This window comes from Entamoeba nuttalli, assembly GCF_000257125.1.
Source record: "Entamoeba nuttalli P19 unplaced genomic scaffold asmbl_5708, whole genome shotgun sequence".
NCBI classification, from domain to species: Eukaryota; Evosea; order Mastigamoebida; family Endamoebidae; genus Entamoeba; species Entamoeba nuttalli.
Genome location: NW_008577631.1, coordinates 15,558 through 31,305, shown reverse-complemented (window position 1 = coordinate 31,305; position 15,748 = coordinate 15,558). Strand labels below are relative to the sequence as shown.

Sequence of the window (15,748 nt, the reverse complement as noted above, 5' to 3'; positions counted from 1 at the left end):
TCTTTTTTTAGTTCTTTTATTTCTTTATTTCTTTATGTCATGTTTTGTTGAAACTTACATTTATGAAACTCCACACAAATATTTATAAAAACCAAATATTGAATTATGATGTGTTTGAATAAGAAATGTATTAAATAATAATATAAAAAAATGAAATAAGCTAATATGAAGAAATAATAACAAAGAAAATGAAATAAGTGATGATGTTAATACTACATGAAGTTATAAATAATACCATAATGATATTGTTCTATCAACATAAAATTAGAAAACAAAAAAAGAATGTATTTATTAACATTAAAGTAAAAATCAGATAAGAAGAAAATAAAAAGAAGAAGAATGAAAAGACAATAAAAGAAATAAAATAAAATAAAATGTTTTATTCAAAAGTCAAGAAGAAAATCTAAATAATAAATAAAACAAAGAAATTACCCATTTTAATGATGTATAAAGTTGTTAATATCCATTAATCAACGAAAAAATGACAATCCTATTAACACATAATTAACTATTTTTTATTACCATATGACTATTTTTTGTGATAATGCTATTTTATTAATAATATTTTCAATCCACTATCAAAATTTAGTTTTTATTAAAAACACTAACCAACAATATTTATTTAGTTATAAAAACCAAAAAATTTTATTGATTCTCTTTTAAAAATTTACTTAAATTTAAAGAATACTTGGTTGTTGGGTTGAAGGATGGTCATCTTTTTGTTCGTTCTTTTCTGTTGGAGGTTCAATGTCTATTAATTTTTCTTCTTTCTTCTCTTCATTTCCTTCTTCTATGTCAAAACCAGTTTTAGAAACAAGAGCAGCAAATTCTGGACATGTCTTTTTCAATTCTTCAGGAGCTCCAAATCCTAGTACACGTCCTTTTTCTAACATTAAAATCTTATCACAAGTTAAAATAGTATGTAAACGATGAGCAATCATGAACATAGTACTTCCTTTACAATGTGTGAATAATGCGTTGAAAATTCTCTTTTCTGTTTGTAAGTCAACATTAGCAGTAGCTTCATCAAGAACAATCACTTTTGATCTAGACAACAATCCTCTTGCAAGACAAATTAATTGTCGTTCTCCAATAGAGAAATTAGATCCTCCTTCTGCGATTTCAGTCTCAAGACCATTTCCTTTTGAGAAAATATGTTCTCTAATGTTAACATCATCTAAAGCTTGAATAAGTTCTTCATCTGTATGTTTTCCAAGAATGTCAAGATTCTTTCTTAATGTTCCTCTGAACAAAACTGGTTCTTGTGGAATAACACATAATCTACTTCTTAATGTTTCAAGAGCAAGAGTGGAAGTATCAACACCATCAATAATAATTCTTCCAGAAGTCATTTCATACAATCTGAATAATGTAACCATAATGGATGATTTACCTGCTCCAGTTCTTCCAACAATACCAACACTTTCTCCAGGACGGACATGAATAGTTAATTCATTGACAGCAGGTGGTAAATCAGGATTATATGTCATTGTAACATTTTGGAATTGAACGTCTCCAGCTTCTGGCCAATTATCTGGGACATGTCCAGTAACAGTTGGATCAGTTTCTTTAATTCCTCTTTCTGATGGTAAAGTCAAATATTCACAAACAGCTTGAATAGCAGTAGATTGTGTTTGAACTTCAACAGATGATTGAATTAATTGATTCAAAATATTATTGAATTGGAACATATAAAGAATAAGTAAAGCAATAAGTGATGGTGAGATACTAGAAATTCTCATTGAACTGAAAATAACAACAGCACCAAGTCCAACACATCCAATTAATTCAACTCTCATTCCAAGCCAACGTTGACAAACATTAGTAGCATAATAAATTTTTTGTTGTTTATTTAATTTTTCTGATAAAATAGAAGTGAAACGATGATTATTCTTCATGATACGAATAGTATCTAATCCGAGTAATGTCTCTTGGAATGTGTTATATAAAGGACTTCTATAAACCATGTCTAATCTTAGTAATTGTTTTGCATATGTCATATACCAATTAAATACATAGAAGAACCAATAAATACTAAGAGCAAAAACACCAAGCATCATATCACATGAAATAGATGTAATAATAACAGTGACAATAGAAAGAGTAACAGAAGAAATAAATTGAGCTAATGACAAATTAATTTTATCATCAATAACAAATAAGTTTTCACTAAATCTATTCAAAATTCTTCCAATTGGAGTTGCTTGGAAGAAAGACATTGGTGAATTAAGAACACGATTTAATGCATCAAAGTGAAGATTGATAGATGCTTTTCCATTAAATGCTCCAAGAGAGATGAAACGAATAATAATAAATATCAATACAACAAATACAATCAATCCATAAGATCCAACAAGTTCATATCCATTTAACTCTCTAAAGAAAGCAGAATTATTCTTTTTCTCTTCATCAGTCCAAATAACTAACCAGAAATTAGATCCAATAAGTAAGAATGATGAAATAAAGAAGAATAACATAACAAAAGTAAAGTAAACCCATCCACCATATTTAATATATGTTAACATTGTTCCAAAACCAGCATAAGTTTGTGTATTTTCTTTTGCAATTAATTGAGATGCTTTCATTCCTTTTTTAACTTTTCTTTTCAGAATTCTTTTTCCATGTTCATCACCATGAGATACATTAGCAACATAATTAGAATATAACCTAGAAAATTCACTATTTTGATTTGCTTTTAATTCTTCAAAAGTACCTTTTTCAATGAAAGTTCCATTTTTCATAACATAAATATAATCACATTCTGGTAAATACTGGAAAGTTTGAGTAATTAAAATACGTGTTTTCTCTGAAAGTACTCCTTTAATACAATTTGTGAAAATGTTTTGTCCAACATTAGCATCAACAGCACTTAAACAATCATCTAATAAATAAATATCTGCATTTTGATAAGTAGCACGTGCTAATGCTAATCTTTGTTTTTGTCCTCCTGATAAATTAGATCCACCAATACCAACTTCCATTTGATCAGCACCAGGGAAATTTTCTAAATCATTTCTTAATTCACAAGCAGCAACAACTTTTTCATATAAATCATTATCATGTTTCTTTCCAAATACTACATTATCATGAACAGTAAGGTTTTGAACCCATGCATTTTGAGCTACATATCCAATTTTTCCATTATAAAGTGCCATACCATTTGTTTTGTGTAAATTACCTAATAATGATTTAAAGAATGCAGTTTTACCACATCCAACTTCTCCAATAATTCCAATAAGTTGTCCTTTTTGAGCAGTAAAGTTAATGTCTGAAAGTGCAATTGAGTCATTATCTTCCCATGTATAACTAGCATGTTCTACTGCAATAACAGGTGAATCTGGTGAAGCAGGTTCTACTGCAACAATGACATTATCAGCATCTCTATCTTTTTGATCTTCACCTTTTAATAAAAATTCTTGAATTCTTCTCATTGAAGTAACACCTTGCATAGTATCATTTAATAATTTAGGGAATCTAATAAGAGGAAGTCTCATAATATTAAATAATCCAAGAGTAATAAATGCATCCATTGGCTTAAGAGCTCCAGAATCACCTCCTGCAATAATAGTAATAATACCGTATGTAACAAAACTAACTGAAGGTGGAATAGCCCAAACAATAAAGTTCATACAACTTCTGAATGCAATAACAAATAAAATATGTCTAACTTCTTTCTTTCTTGTTTCGTGTAATTGTCCATGAAGATGAGATTCCCATACCATTACTTTAACTGTTTTAATTGCATTTAAAACTTCTGTTAATAATTTGACACGAGTATCTTTAATAATCATTAACTTTCTCATTTGTCTTACAATAAATCTAGCCAATACAACATTAGCAAAAACAGCAAGGAACATAATAATTAATCCTGCAAATGCAGACCATTGAACCACACAGAATAACCAAACAATAGAAATAATAACTTCTAATGAACATGACCATAACAAATGAACTTGAGAACACATATCATTAACACAATTTGCATCAACTGACATCATATTAAGAATTTGACCATGTGGTGTAGTAGAAAGTGATTTAGCATTCATTGAAAATATTCTTTCATACATAGCCATAATAAGTGTTGATCTCATTTTTTGTCCAACTAATGTTGTAATATAATTAAAGTAATGTCCAGAAACAGATGAAATTATAGCAATAATAGTAACTAATACACCAAATAACATTCCTGCACTTCTACTATATCTCCAATCTAAGTCTTCAGAACTAGCAGATTCAAAAACAGTTGTAGAATATGAAGATCCATCTTGATATGAATGCCATTGAGATCCCATCCTAATCATAATAGTTTGAGCAACAATTGGAATAAACATAGTAATATCAAAAATAAGTCTAGGGATAATAGCTATTAACATTGCTTTTCCATTTAATTTAAACATAACTCTTAATAATTTAGGTTTTGTTTTTTCTTTTGCTTTTTCCCAAGCAACTTCAAATTGTCTAACAAGATAATTAGATCTATTTTTTATATCTAATTGATCAATATCTGAAACATCCATTGTCATTCCTTTTTGATACCCCCTTTTAAATCCTAAAATCTCTTTAATATTAGAAAATGTAATAAAATCAATGAAATGTTTTACTTTTTCAAAGAAACTTCTTTGTGGTTTTGCACGAGAATCTACAGGTTGGTTATTTCTTAATAATCCTAAAGTATCGTTTTGATATGATTGACTAACTGATGTATTAGACATTGGAGTAAAATGAATTGATGACCCATAAATATCACCTCCGTCATTATTTTCTTCTTGACTATTAGATCTATCAGCATCCCTTTCTTCTTTATTTGAAGAAACAACTCTTTTATATTCAGGATTAATAAATCTGTTGTCTTGTTTAAATAACATTGAAAATGAGAGAATTAAAGAAGCAACTACTTCAATCCAATAAATGACAATAAAAAGAATATTTATTAAATTAATAAATGTTCTGTGTGAATCTGATGAAGTAACAGTTCCAATAAATAATAAATGAATAAACATTTGTCCTAAAATAAATATTTGAACAAATGTTCCAAAGAATACTGATCGTTGTCTTTCAAAATAAAAATCAACCATTACAATTAACCAATCAAGACAAAGAAGGAAATTTGGAATAATTAAATAATAAGCAATTCCTTCTTCTGGATCATAATATTTAATATCTGTTTGTTTATAAATAGTAGAATTCATAAGTCCATAACATAATGGAATAACTGCTCGTGCCAAACAAATCATAAATATTACTACCATTGGAACAATTCGAAAGATAAACAACCAACTAATTGTTTGTGGTACTGTTGTTTTTGGCATAAGTATTACTTTAATTAATCTATAGAATAATGGTCCAAATAATAATAATGTAAATAATGTCATGGCAAAACCAGATAAGTACAATGTTAATTCTTCATGTTCTTCATTAAAGAACTCTGGCGCTTTGTTGTCTGTAAACCATTGGAAAAATGCACTATCTGAGACAGCCATTTATTTTATATTTTCTTAGATATTATTTTTTAGTTTATAATCTAAAGTGTTCAATCTCTAAATCTATAATTATTTCTTTCTTATTCTTTTCTTTTCTTTCATTACCATTTACTCTTGTTTTTCTTTGTTATTATCTTCTCGTGGTAACATTTTTTCTCTCTTTTGCGTCTTCTCTCAAGGGTTCATCTTGAAAAATTTTTCTGAACTAATCGACTTTTCCTTGTTATTTTTAGTTATTTTCATTGAAAAGTAATATTTTTATCATAGTTTTATAACTATTCTATAAAAAAATAATAATAACAAAATATTGTAGACATTTAAATTTTTGCTACCTCAGTATAACACAACGCAACCTTTTCTACAAACCAGTCAAAGTCTACTTTTCCTCCATAAGATGGAAATACATTAACATCAACAACTAAAGGACTCCCTTGTTCATTTTCCTTAATAAAGTCAATCCCACATAACTGAACACCTAATGCACAACGAACTTTATAAGCTAAGTCACGCATCTCAGCTTCACTTGTCAAATTTAACAAGATTGGGTCTTCTAAAATTTTACTACCAAAACGATTAGCTGAATTTTCAATAATACCTTGTTTATCTATTACCCCTTCAGGCCAACTAAGTATATCTTCTAAATGTTGATTATTAAAATCAACAGATTTTATTCCGCATCTATGAACATTTGGTAAAGATGTTCTTGTTTGCCATTTGAGAGTATTCCCAATGCAAAATACTTTTACAATTTTATTATTATGATTTATATAATGTTGACATAAACAAGGATAATGAATATCATCTATTCCTTCTTGTTCTAACACAATCTTCATTTGATGAGCATTAAAAGTACCTTGTGCATTTTCTGGTTTAACAATGAAAGGAAGAATAAGTTGTTTTGATTGGAGTAATTGAATTACCTCTTCTTTTGATTTAACACTAAACGAATTAGGAATAGGGATATTGTTTTTAATTAGAAGTTCATTAATTTCTTCTCTACTATTCATCATGTCATGAATTGCACTACTTTCTAAGAATAAAACTTTTGGATGATCTTTTTCATATTTTCTCATTTCGTCTGCCATTTTACCTACTGGGTGTGTTCTTTTAGTGATGATGGCATTAGGCTCTTTATCAGGTAATTCAGTTGATAAAGTAACATCAAATATTATATTATTTAATTCAAACTGAGTATGATCTTTTGTAGAAATAAATAAGGTTTTTTGTTTTGATTCAGGAAGCCATATAACTAAAGAAACAGTTTGTTTTGTTGTCATAGAAAGATATAACAAATAAAAGTTAAAATTAAAAAGTTATTTGTGAATAAAAAATTAATCAAACATAAAACCTAATTTTCTTGAAGGATTACTGAAGAGGGATAATAAAATTGAGCACAGGTAATTGTTGTCGAATTCATTGAAAGTGAACGAGCAGACTCCATTAATCCTTCTATTAATATGTCCATCTCTTCAGTACTTAATGATTGAATTACACAATTTCCACCTGATGTTTTAATTAATAATTGAAAAGGATTGAGTCTTAGAAAGAGGGTATTTGATAAATCCATTTGAACTTCTTGAATCAGCCGAATATCATAAATTTCTTTATTTATGATGATAGCCTCAATAGAAAAAATGATTAATTGTCCATCTGTACATTGAATTACTCGTGTCTTCTTTTTATTAAATCTATTTATTTGATAAACATAAAACAACCCACCTAAATGAGTATATTTCTTTTGAATAAATTGGTCAATTATTGAATTAATGTGTTCCACTTCTACAAATTCCATTCTCTGTCTCTTCTCAAGAGATTTTTTCGTGATAGTATCTTGTCATATACCATTGAATTTTTTTGTGTTTTTTCTTTATTAATTTATACATATTTTTTGGTAACGTTTAGTCATTCATTAAAATAAATATATCACAATTTATATTGGTTAAATAGAAAGTATCAAAATTATATAAAATAAAATATATTAAATTAAATGAGAAAAAAGAAAACATAGAAAATAGAATGAATGGACGACAGAAGAAAAAAAAAAGAAAACTAAAAACAAGATCGTTGAGAAGAATGGACATACCACCAAATTCAAATAATGAGATAGACATAGACGATTTACTAAATGAACCAAATATGACTAGTGCAGATACTATCAGAAAAGAGGCACTTCAAAAAGAAGAAGAAGAAAAACGGATTCAAGAAGAAAAAGAAAAAGCTGAAGAAATAAGACGAGCTGAGGAAGAACAAAAGCAATACGAAGAGGAGCAATATCAAAAGCTACTTGAAAATCAACAACAAGAGCAAATAGAAAAAAAAATGAGTAAGGTAGATAAATGTGTTGAAATTACACCTACATTATTATTATGCCATTTTAATAAAGAAATTAAAGCAATTTATCCAATTAAGGATGTTATTTATTTTAATAGAAAATCATTAAAATCTAGAGAACATTTATTTAGTTTGATTGATTCAACATCATTTGATATATTAACTACTGACCCATGGTCATCAGTTTATTATACTTCAGAAGATTGGACATTTGCACCAGTTTCAAATGAAATGGTTGATGATAATATTCTTCAAGATAGGTATAATATTGAAACCAATCAAAATTCAGTTACCTTTCATAAAGAAAGAAGAAATAGTAAAATGCCAATTATTGAAGCAGAAACCGAATTTCCTTTTTATGAAACATATTTTTACAATAAAAGTTTGTTTGATTAAATTTATAATTTGTGTTATACAAAAAATTTAGTAATTAATTTTTATTAGAAACTGTTAAACATTATTTGGATAAAGAAGATTCAATACTTCTTTCTGTAGATGAAAGTAAAAAATACAAAAAAGCTATTTTGAGAACAAGTAAAGAATATGTTAAGTTAGTTATTCCACCTGACACTGACCCAACAAAATATAGAAATATCTTCCCAAGAGGAGCTAAAATCATGAAATATTCAAATGTTCCCCAAATTGATGATGAATTATTAACAATTGAACAAAGGTCAACAGTAAGAAAATATAAATTTGGAGTTGTTTGTGTTAAACCAGGACAAGATGAAAATGCCATCTTTGGTAATGATGAAATACCAAAACGATTTTATGAATTAATGTTTTTAATTGCTGACAAAATAAAATTAGAAGGATTTGGTGCCTATAGTGGAGGTTTAGATACTAAATTTAATGAAACTGGTGAATTTAGTTTCTACACAAAATATTTTAATAATGAAGTTATGTTTCATGTTGCCCCTTTATTACCAACAAATGATAATGACATCCAAAAATTAGAACGTAAAAGACATATTGGAAATGATATTGTTGTATTAGTTTTCTTAGAAGAAGGAGTTAAACACTTTGACCCAAGGTTATTTACTTCACACTTTAACCACATTTTTGTTATTGTTCAACCAATTAGTAAAGAAGAAGCATACACAACATTAGGTATTGATTTAAAAGAAAGTGACTCACTTAGCTCTAATCCTATTAACTCTACACAATCTAATGATGCTCTTAAATATATTGATCGAATGACTTTAGAAAGTATTGCTAGCTCTAAACAAGTAGTTGGAGGTGATAAAAGTACATTAGATACAAGTGGATTAATTGACCAATTTTGTCGAGTGTCTGTTGTAACAAAACCTAGTATCTCTCCATTTCCCCCTTATCTTGATAGTGGTGTTTATCGTATGGATCTGAAATTCAGAGATTTTTTGATGCAAAAAATGATTAATGGTGAACGTACTGCTTTACGTTATCCACCTTTTAGGACAAATGCTGAAAACACACGAAGACAACAAATAGCGTGTATAGCTGCAAAGCTTTAATTTATTTGAATATGGTTGATTGTTTTCTTTAATATATTTTAACTTTCATTAATAATTATGTAATTAACAAATAAAAGTATTTTTCATGTTAAACAATAAAGAAAATACTTTATTAAAAGAATTATCTTCTTATTTTTATCATATAAGAATGGCTTGTATCAAATAAATGTCTTAATTTAAAGTAGTATGTTTCAAAAATTTTCCGTATCAAGAAAAGCTTTTCAGAAAAGTATCAAACAACTAATCTTTTTTCTCTTTGAAGTTAAAAGGATGAAAAATAAGTTGAAGAATACAAGAAGATTATGAGAGAACAATTGAAGAAAAAACCCTAAACTTTTCATCTTAAAAAATCAATGAATGATTTACAATATTCAAAACCGAACATTATTGATAATCAAAAAGAAGAAACCACCGCCGACCATCATAGTGTAGAAATTAATACAATCCAAACTGACGTTAAACCAAAAGTTCTTGGAACAATGAAATTAACAGGAATTCTTTTTATTTCTGTTGTTGGAGGAGCATATGGAGCTGAACCTTTAGTTCAGTCTGTTGGTCCTTTAGTATCTACAATTATCATGATATGTTCTTCTCTATTAGTCATGCTACCTATTTGTTTGATTACAGCAGAACTATCTTCTAGTTTACCATCAAATGGAGGGTTAGTTGATTGGGTGACATCCTCAATGTCTCCATATTCTAATTTCTTTACTATGTTTATCACTATTATCTCATTAATTGGTGCTACAATTGACAATGCAGTATATCCTACATTATTTATTGGTTATCTAACAGAAAAAGTACCAAATTTAGATCAATGGGCAATTGTATTAATTAAATTTGGAGTAACATCTGTTGCAACTGTATTAAATGTAATTGGAGTTGATATTATTGGAAAGATGAGTGTTTTATTTACATTATTTGTGTTGTCTCCATTTGTAATTTTTTGTTGTGTTGGAGTATTTGATTCAAATGCACATTGGGATAATTTAATTGAAACATTACCATTCAAAGAAATGAATTGGTCATTATTAATTTCAGTATTGTTTTGGAATATCAATGGAGTAGATGGTTGTGGTAATATTAGTGAAGAAGTCAAAAATGTAGAGAAGACTGTACCACGATCAATGTTCTTGTTAGTTATTATGACAGTATTAACATATATTATTCCATGTTCTGTTGGTACAATTTTAGATGACAATTGGGCTAAATGGCAAGAAGGTTCATTTGTATCTATTAGTGAAAAAATTTCTATTGGATGGATTGCAAAATCACTTCCATGGTTAATGTTTATAGGAGGACTAATATCATCATTAGGATTTTTATTAACCTTATTATGTACAGCTTCAAGACTATTCCATGGATTTATTCAACTTGATTTCCATAAATTAATAACAAAATATGTCGGACATGTGAATAAAAAATTTAATACCCCTGAAGTTTCTATTATTCTTCAAGGAGTTTTAATTTTTATTTTATCTGCTTCAATGAATTTTGATGAATTAGTTGGTGTTGATTCAGCGTTTTATGCAATTAGAGTTTTATTCATTTGTATTGCCTATATCCTTCTTCGTTATAGATACCCTAATCTTCATCGTCCTTATAAATTTGGATGTAACTTAACTTTGGCTGTTTTATATGCAACTCCAACAATTATTTTTTGTGCGTCTTGTTGTGTTCTTGGATTATTGTCTTCTACATTAACCGTTATATTAGGAGGAGTATTACTCAATATCGTAATGATTTCCTCAGTAATTTTCTATTGGTTTTATCCCCATGAGTTTAAACTCCATGAAAACCTTGTTGTTCATATAAAAGGAACTGTTTCTGGTTATGCTGATGAAATCACAAAAATTAAAGAAGAAAATAGAAAATCAGGAACTGTTGCAATTATGGATTCTTCAGCGAGTTATTCAATGACAACAGAAAGTGATAGTAATAATAGTTCTTATCAAGAGCAGTTAAGTATGAGCAGTGACTCAATGAAATAATTGAATCATATTTTTTGTTATATATAATTAAATAATTTCTTTTATTAGGATAAATTTAAAATAAGTTAGAAATAGTAATAGTTTTTATTGAAAAATTATACTAACAGAAAATTAGAACTTAAAAAAGGTGAAGAGAAGAGAAAAAGATTAAAAATGGAGAAAAAAAGAACTAGGAAAAAAGGTTCAATTAAATGAGTGAACAAAAGAAGGTATTAACTGCAGAAGAACAACAAGAATATAAAGAAGCATTCCAATTGTTTGATAAGGATAATGATAATAAGCTTACAGCTGAAGAACTCGGAACAGTTATGCGTGCACTTGGAGCAAATCCAACAAAACAAAAGATTAGTGAAATAGTCAAAGATTATGATAAAGATAATAGTGGTAAATTTGATCAAGAAACATTTTTAACTATTATGTTAGAATATGGACAAGAAGTAGATTCAACGGAAGATATTAAGAAAGCATTTGAAATTTTTGATAAAGAAAAGAATGGCTACATTTCAGCTTCAGAGCTTAAACATGTTTTAACTACTCTTGGAGAAAAACTTACTGAACAAGAGGTAGATGACCTTTTAAAAGAAATTGGAGTTGAAGAAGGGTTGATTAATGTTGATGATTTCGTTAAATTGATTACCAGCAAATAATAAATTCACTTTTTTATCAATACTTTTATTTTTATTATTTTAATAGTAAATTTTATTATAAATTATAATAAAATAAATGGATGAAATAAGTTAATTACAAATTTCCTCCATCAATAGATTGTCTTGATGAAGAGGCACTTTCTGATTCTGAGAAATTACTTATTAAGGCAACAGATGCACATGTCCATATCTCTAGTCTTATTGTTTTAAAATTTTCATTAACTGTTAATGGTTCATTTTTGAATGTCGGACAAGTATATGTTTGACCTTCTAATGATCTATTGAATCCTAAACCAGGGAAACCATCACCTCCACCCATAATAAATTTGTCTAAGTTTGTCATAATAAAGTAATTGTTTGCTGATGTTGAACTATATTTCTTAGTATGAGGTTCAATTGTAAAAAGGAAAGACTCTCCTGTGCCATAATAATGGCGATGAATTTTGATTGGGTCTGATACGTAACCACCAAAAAGTGCACCAGTATCATCTCTGACTAATATAATTAATGGAGAACGTGCTGCACATAAAGAGTATAAATTACTTAAAGAAAAGCCATCAGTTTTTGTTGAAAAAAGACAAGTAAAATCCATTATTGCAAATCTGTCTGGTAACATTGATACAAAATTTACATAACTATTAACTGGAATCATATCACTAGGAAGGGTAAGGTTTGTCATTCTTTCTTGAATAAAATGAAGGTTTTTATTTTCTGAAGTGTATGGTGTATTTGTAGAATGAACTGATTCCTTAATTGGTAATAAGAAATGGTAATTTGCATAATCAGGAAATGGAAGGTCTAATGTTTGAGCAATCACTCCTGGTGCATCATATTCTAATACTTTAGAAAATGTTGGGATTACTTCTTCACTTCGCTTAGGTGGAGTTGATGATTGTTCAATTAAAATAAGAATAATTTTTAATGCAAATGGATATCCATACAATAAAAGATATTCAAGAATTGTTAGGGCAATGAATTTATCTATTGAATCTAATAATGGGATTAACAAATTTGTAAAGAGGTTTTCATAAATTGAAACTAAAGACACTGTTAAGGAGTCAACATAATCTGGAAATCTCTCTCTTACTAACTCATCAAATGCAATAAAAAAATAATCAAATTGGACAATAGTATATGGATAAAGTCCTCTATAAAGACAATTACATACAAAACAATGAGTAATAACATATGCCTCTAATCCAGAATAATGTTTTACTAATAAATTAAGTAATGGACCAACAAATTGAAGTTTGTGTGATTTTAATTTACCAAAAAGGATATTAAATACACTAACAGTGAATCTATGTGCTGGAATATCACTATCACTTGATGTGATTGAATTCCTTTGTAACTCAGTAACACTCATTCTTGGTCTTTCGCTTAAACTTTCGATAACATGACTTCCAAATGAACTTGAGGTCTTTCTTTCAAACGCCATAAGGTCTAATGATGTTCTTGTTTTACTATCAATAGATGTTCTTAAATGGTCTTCTGGTACATCATTAATAAAAATATTAATAATATTTCTGTCTTTTTGAGACTTTAACTCATCTCTATTTTCAGTAGTAACTCTATCTTCATTTAAAGAACCAATTCGTAATTGTACTGGAGAAGTTAACATAAATGAAGTTCGTTTAAACATTGTTGATTTAGATGAAGCAAAAGGGAATACAACTTTAATTACATCCGATACCAATTTTGGATGACACTGCAAACATTCTTTAGTACCACTTAGAATAAGTAAACCTTCTCTTGGATTAACAGTATGAGATATCTCAGATTTAATATTATTAATTAAACTTTTCCATAATGAAAGTACATGAACCAATTGGTCATTTCGTTTTCGATCTCGAGCACGAATCTTTTTTTGATATTGTTTTTCTTTTCCACATTTTGTATAAAGAAAACGAAAATATTTACACCAAAAAATGTTTTCTGGTCTAAACAACTTGGTTAGTGTTTATTCATTAACTTCTTAAGTATTAAAAGAATAAAACAAACATATCATTAGGTACAACTGATGAAAATACATTGTGTACATTTTGATGAGTAACTAATACAACAGCAATATGCATTAATTGGTTATGTGTTAAAGGGGTAAAAGCCTCTAATTAATGTTATATGATTATAGCTCATTGTCTTAATATAATCGAAAAAAAAAACAAACGAATCTCCTTTTTCGTTGGATAAGGAATTGATAATATACATTCTTTACTGAAATCATGTAGGACAGGATTTAATGAATCGAAATCAAGAATAAATTTTGAGTTGGATTTACAGTCAAAATACTGTTTCACATCCATAGTTTAATAAAAAATGATAGTTTATTACTTTTTAGATTAAACAAAATTCACTTTTTTCGTTTTTATCTTTTTTGTTTTATTCTCCTCTTCTTCTATTTCCTTCTAATTTTATTACTGTATTTTTAGAAAAAGAGAAGTGTTTTTTTTTCATAAAAAAAAATCGTGTGATTTAAAAAAAAAACCCGTTTTTTTATTTTATTATTACGTCATTTACTTTTTATTTTCAATTGGTTTTTTTTTTATTATTACGTCAACTCAATCTTTTGATAATTTATATTTTGAGATTACACCAACAAAAAAGATATTATTTTGTTATAGTAATAATACTATTGTGACCAATGGTTGGTTTTCCGGAAGAAAATAAAAGATTTTTTTTTAGATGAAACAACAAATTATTATATTCCTTTAAAGATGTTGAATGCCACCCAAATACAACGAATAATTCCATATGTTTCTCTAACAACAGTGAAACAACTTATTCAAGTAAATAAAAAAGTTAAAATGGCTATAGAAGAAATGAAAGTAATTCCATTGTTTAAAACAGTAAATAAACAAGGAAAAAATCTAAAAAAAGATTTTTTTGTTATTTCAAAACTATTTCCACAAGCCATTGCAGCTACTATTGATGGAAAAGAAATGACACAACTTGATGAGGAAGGATGTGTGGAATGGATTGATGAAGAAGATATTATAAAATTTTCACAATTAAGAATTATTAATTTACCTGATGATTATGAAGTTATAATGAATGTTAGAAAACAAATTGTTGGTATAGAAACAAAAATATATTATTATGATGAAATAGACTTTGACTATTTCCCATTATTATATAAACTTTGTTTAGATTTTGATGGAGTTTCATTTGATTTTAGGGAAATGTTTATAAACCGATGTTACAATGTTGAGCTTGTATGCATTAAAGGATTTACTGATTATCAATTACTTATTAATATCTTAAAAAGTGTGTTAATTGGGAATAGAGTAATAATTGAAGTTAATGAAAATATCACAAGAGAAGAAGTTGAAGAGCTTAGTAATTATTGTATTGTTACTTTAAAAACTTTTAAAAATTTTAAAACTAATGAAATAAGCAATAAGATTATTGTGTTAGATGGAAGATATTATGATGAAATAGAAAATGATAAAAATTGCTTAGGGGAAATAAATGAAGATTTAATGTATTTAATTAGTGATTCAAATGAACTGGAAGACTTGACTATAGAAGGTGTTTCATTAAGTAAATAGATGTTCATTGTTATTAATTGCTTATTTTTAGTTATCTATTTTTGTTTATCTTATTAAGATCCTTTTCCAATGCAGGAAATATAACTAATTTTAATGAAATGGTTATTGAGTAAAACATTTGTGTATTGTAAAGAAAAGCAAACAAGTTATAGAAATTTAATGTTATACAATAAAAAAAGAAATGTCAATATCAATAAATGGCACAAAAATAATAATAATAATAACGGTAAATGGAAAACCAAGGAAAATGGATTAAAA

At 27.5% G+C, this 15,748-nt stretch overlaps 9 protein-coding genes across 9 annotated transcripts in view; 5 read left to right on the top strand and 4 right to left on the bottom strand.

Annotated features, from left to right (window-relative positions):
• Positions 1-677: 677 nt before the first annotated feature.
• On the bottom strand, positions 678-5,480 carry ENU1_136900 (multidrug resistance protein, putative; the record flags this gene model as incomplete). The annotated part of the gene is made up of 1 exon (XM_008860217.1): positions 678-5,480. One exon carries the CDS (start codon positions 5,478-5,480, stop codon positions 678-680), a length of 4,803 nt encoding a protein of 1,600 aa, XP_008858439.1.
• Positions 5,481-5,797: 317 nt separating this feature from the next.
• ENU1_136890 (inositol 1,3,4-trisphosphate 5/6-kinase) lies at positions 5,798-6,757 on the bottom strand (the record flags this gene model as incomplete). Its single annotated transcript, XM_008860216.1, has 1 exon — positions 5,798-6,757. The coding sequence occupies one exon, from the start codon at positions 6,755-6,757 to the stop codon at positions 5,798-5,800; it is 960 nt and encodes a 319-aa protein (XP_008858438.1).
• A 71-nt stretch (positions 6,758-6,828) lies between these two features.
• ENU1_136880 (hypothetical protein) lies at positions 6,829-7,272 on the bottom strand (the record flags this gene model as incomplete). The annotated part of the gene is made up of 1 exon (XM_008860215.1): positions 6,829-7,272. One exon carries the CDS (start codon positions 7,270-7,272, stop codon positions 6,829-6,831), a length of 444 nt encoding a protein of 147 aa, XP_008858437.1.
• Positions 7,273-7,553: 281 nt separating this feature from the next.
• ENU1_136870 (Rap/Ran GTPase-activating protein, putative) lies at positions 7,554-9,304 on the top strand (the record flags this gene model as incomplete). The annotated part of the gene is made up of 2 exons (XM_008860214.1): positions 7,554-8,193; positions 8,256-9,304. The coding sequence occupies 2 exons, from the start codon at positions 7,554-7,556 to the stop codon at positions 9,302-9,304; spliced, it is 1,689 nt and encodes a 562-aa protein (XP_008858436.1).
• Positions 9,305-9,657: 353 nt separating this feature from the next.
• ENU1_136860 (amino acid-polyamine transporter, putative) lies at positions 9,658-11,295 on the top strand (the record flags this gene model as incomplete). The annotated part of the gene is made up of 1 exon (XM_008860213.1): positions 9,658-11,295. One exon carries the CDS (start codon positions 9,658-9,660, stop codon positions 11,293-11,295), a length of 1,638 nt encoding a protein of 545 aa, XP_008858435.1.
• Positions 11,296-11,486: 191 nt separating this feature from the next.
• On the top strand, positions 11,487-11,942 carry ENU1_136850 (calmodulin, putative; the record flags this gene model as incomplete). The annotated part of the gene is made up of 1 exon (XM_008860212.1): positions 11,487-11,942. One exon carries the CDS (start codon positions 11,487-11,489, stop codon positions 11,940-11,942), a length of 456 nt encoding a protein of 151 aa, XP_008858434.1.
• Positions 11,943-12,036: 94 nt separating this feature from the next.
• ENU1_136840 (TLD domain containing protein) lies at positions 12,037-14,245 on the bottom strand (the record flags this gene model as incomplete). Its single annotated transcript, XM_008860211.1, has 3 exons — positions 12,037-13,882; positions 13,944-14,049; positions 14,110-14,245. The coding sequence occupies 3 exons, from the start codon at positions 14,243-14,245 to the stop codon at positions 12,037-12,039; spliced, it is 2,088 nt and encodes a 695-aa protein (XP_008858433.1).
• Positions 14,246-14,656: 411 nt separating this feature from the next.
• Positions 14,657-15,490, top strand: ENU1_136830 (hypothetical protein; the record flags this gene model as incomplete). Its single annotated transcript, XM_008860210.1, has 1 exon — positions 14,657-15,490. One exon carries the CDS (start codon positions 14,657-14,659, stop codon positions 15,488-15,490), a length of 834 nt encoding a protein of 277 aa, XP_008858432.1.
• A 230-nt stretch (positions 15,491-15,720) lies between these two features.
• ENU1_136820 (eukaryotic initiation factor 4E, putative) overlaps positions 15,721-15,748 on the top strand; it is a gene marked incomplete at both ends in the record, with an annotated part of 537 nt that continues 509 nt past the window's right edge. The window contains one exon of the mRNA XM_008860209.1: positions 15,721-15,748. This exon is cut by the window's right edge and continues 215 nt beyond it. Within this exon, the coding sequence (XP_008858431.1) occupies positions 15,721-15,748 (28 nt within the window).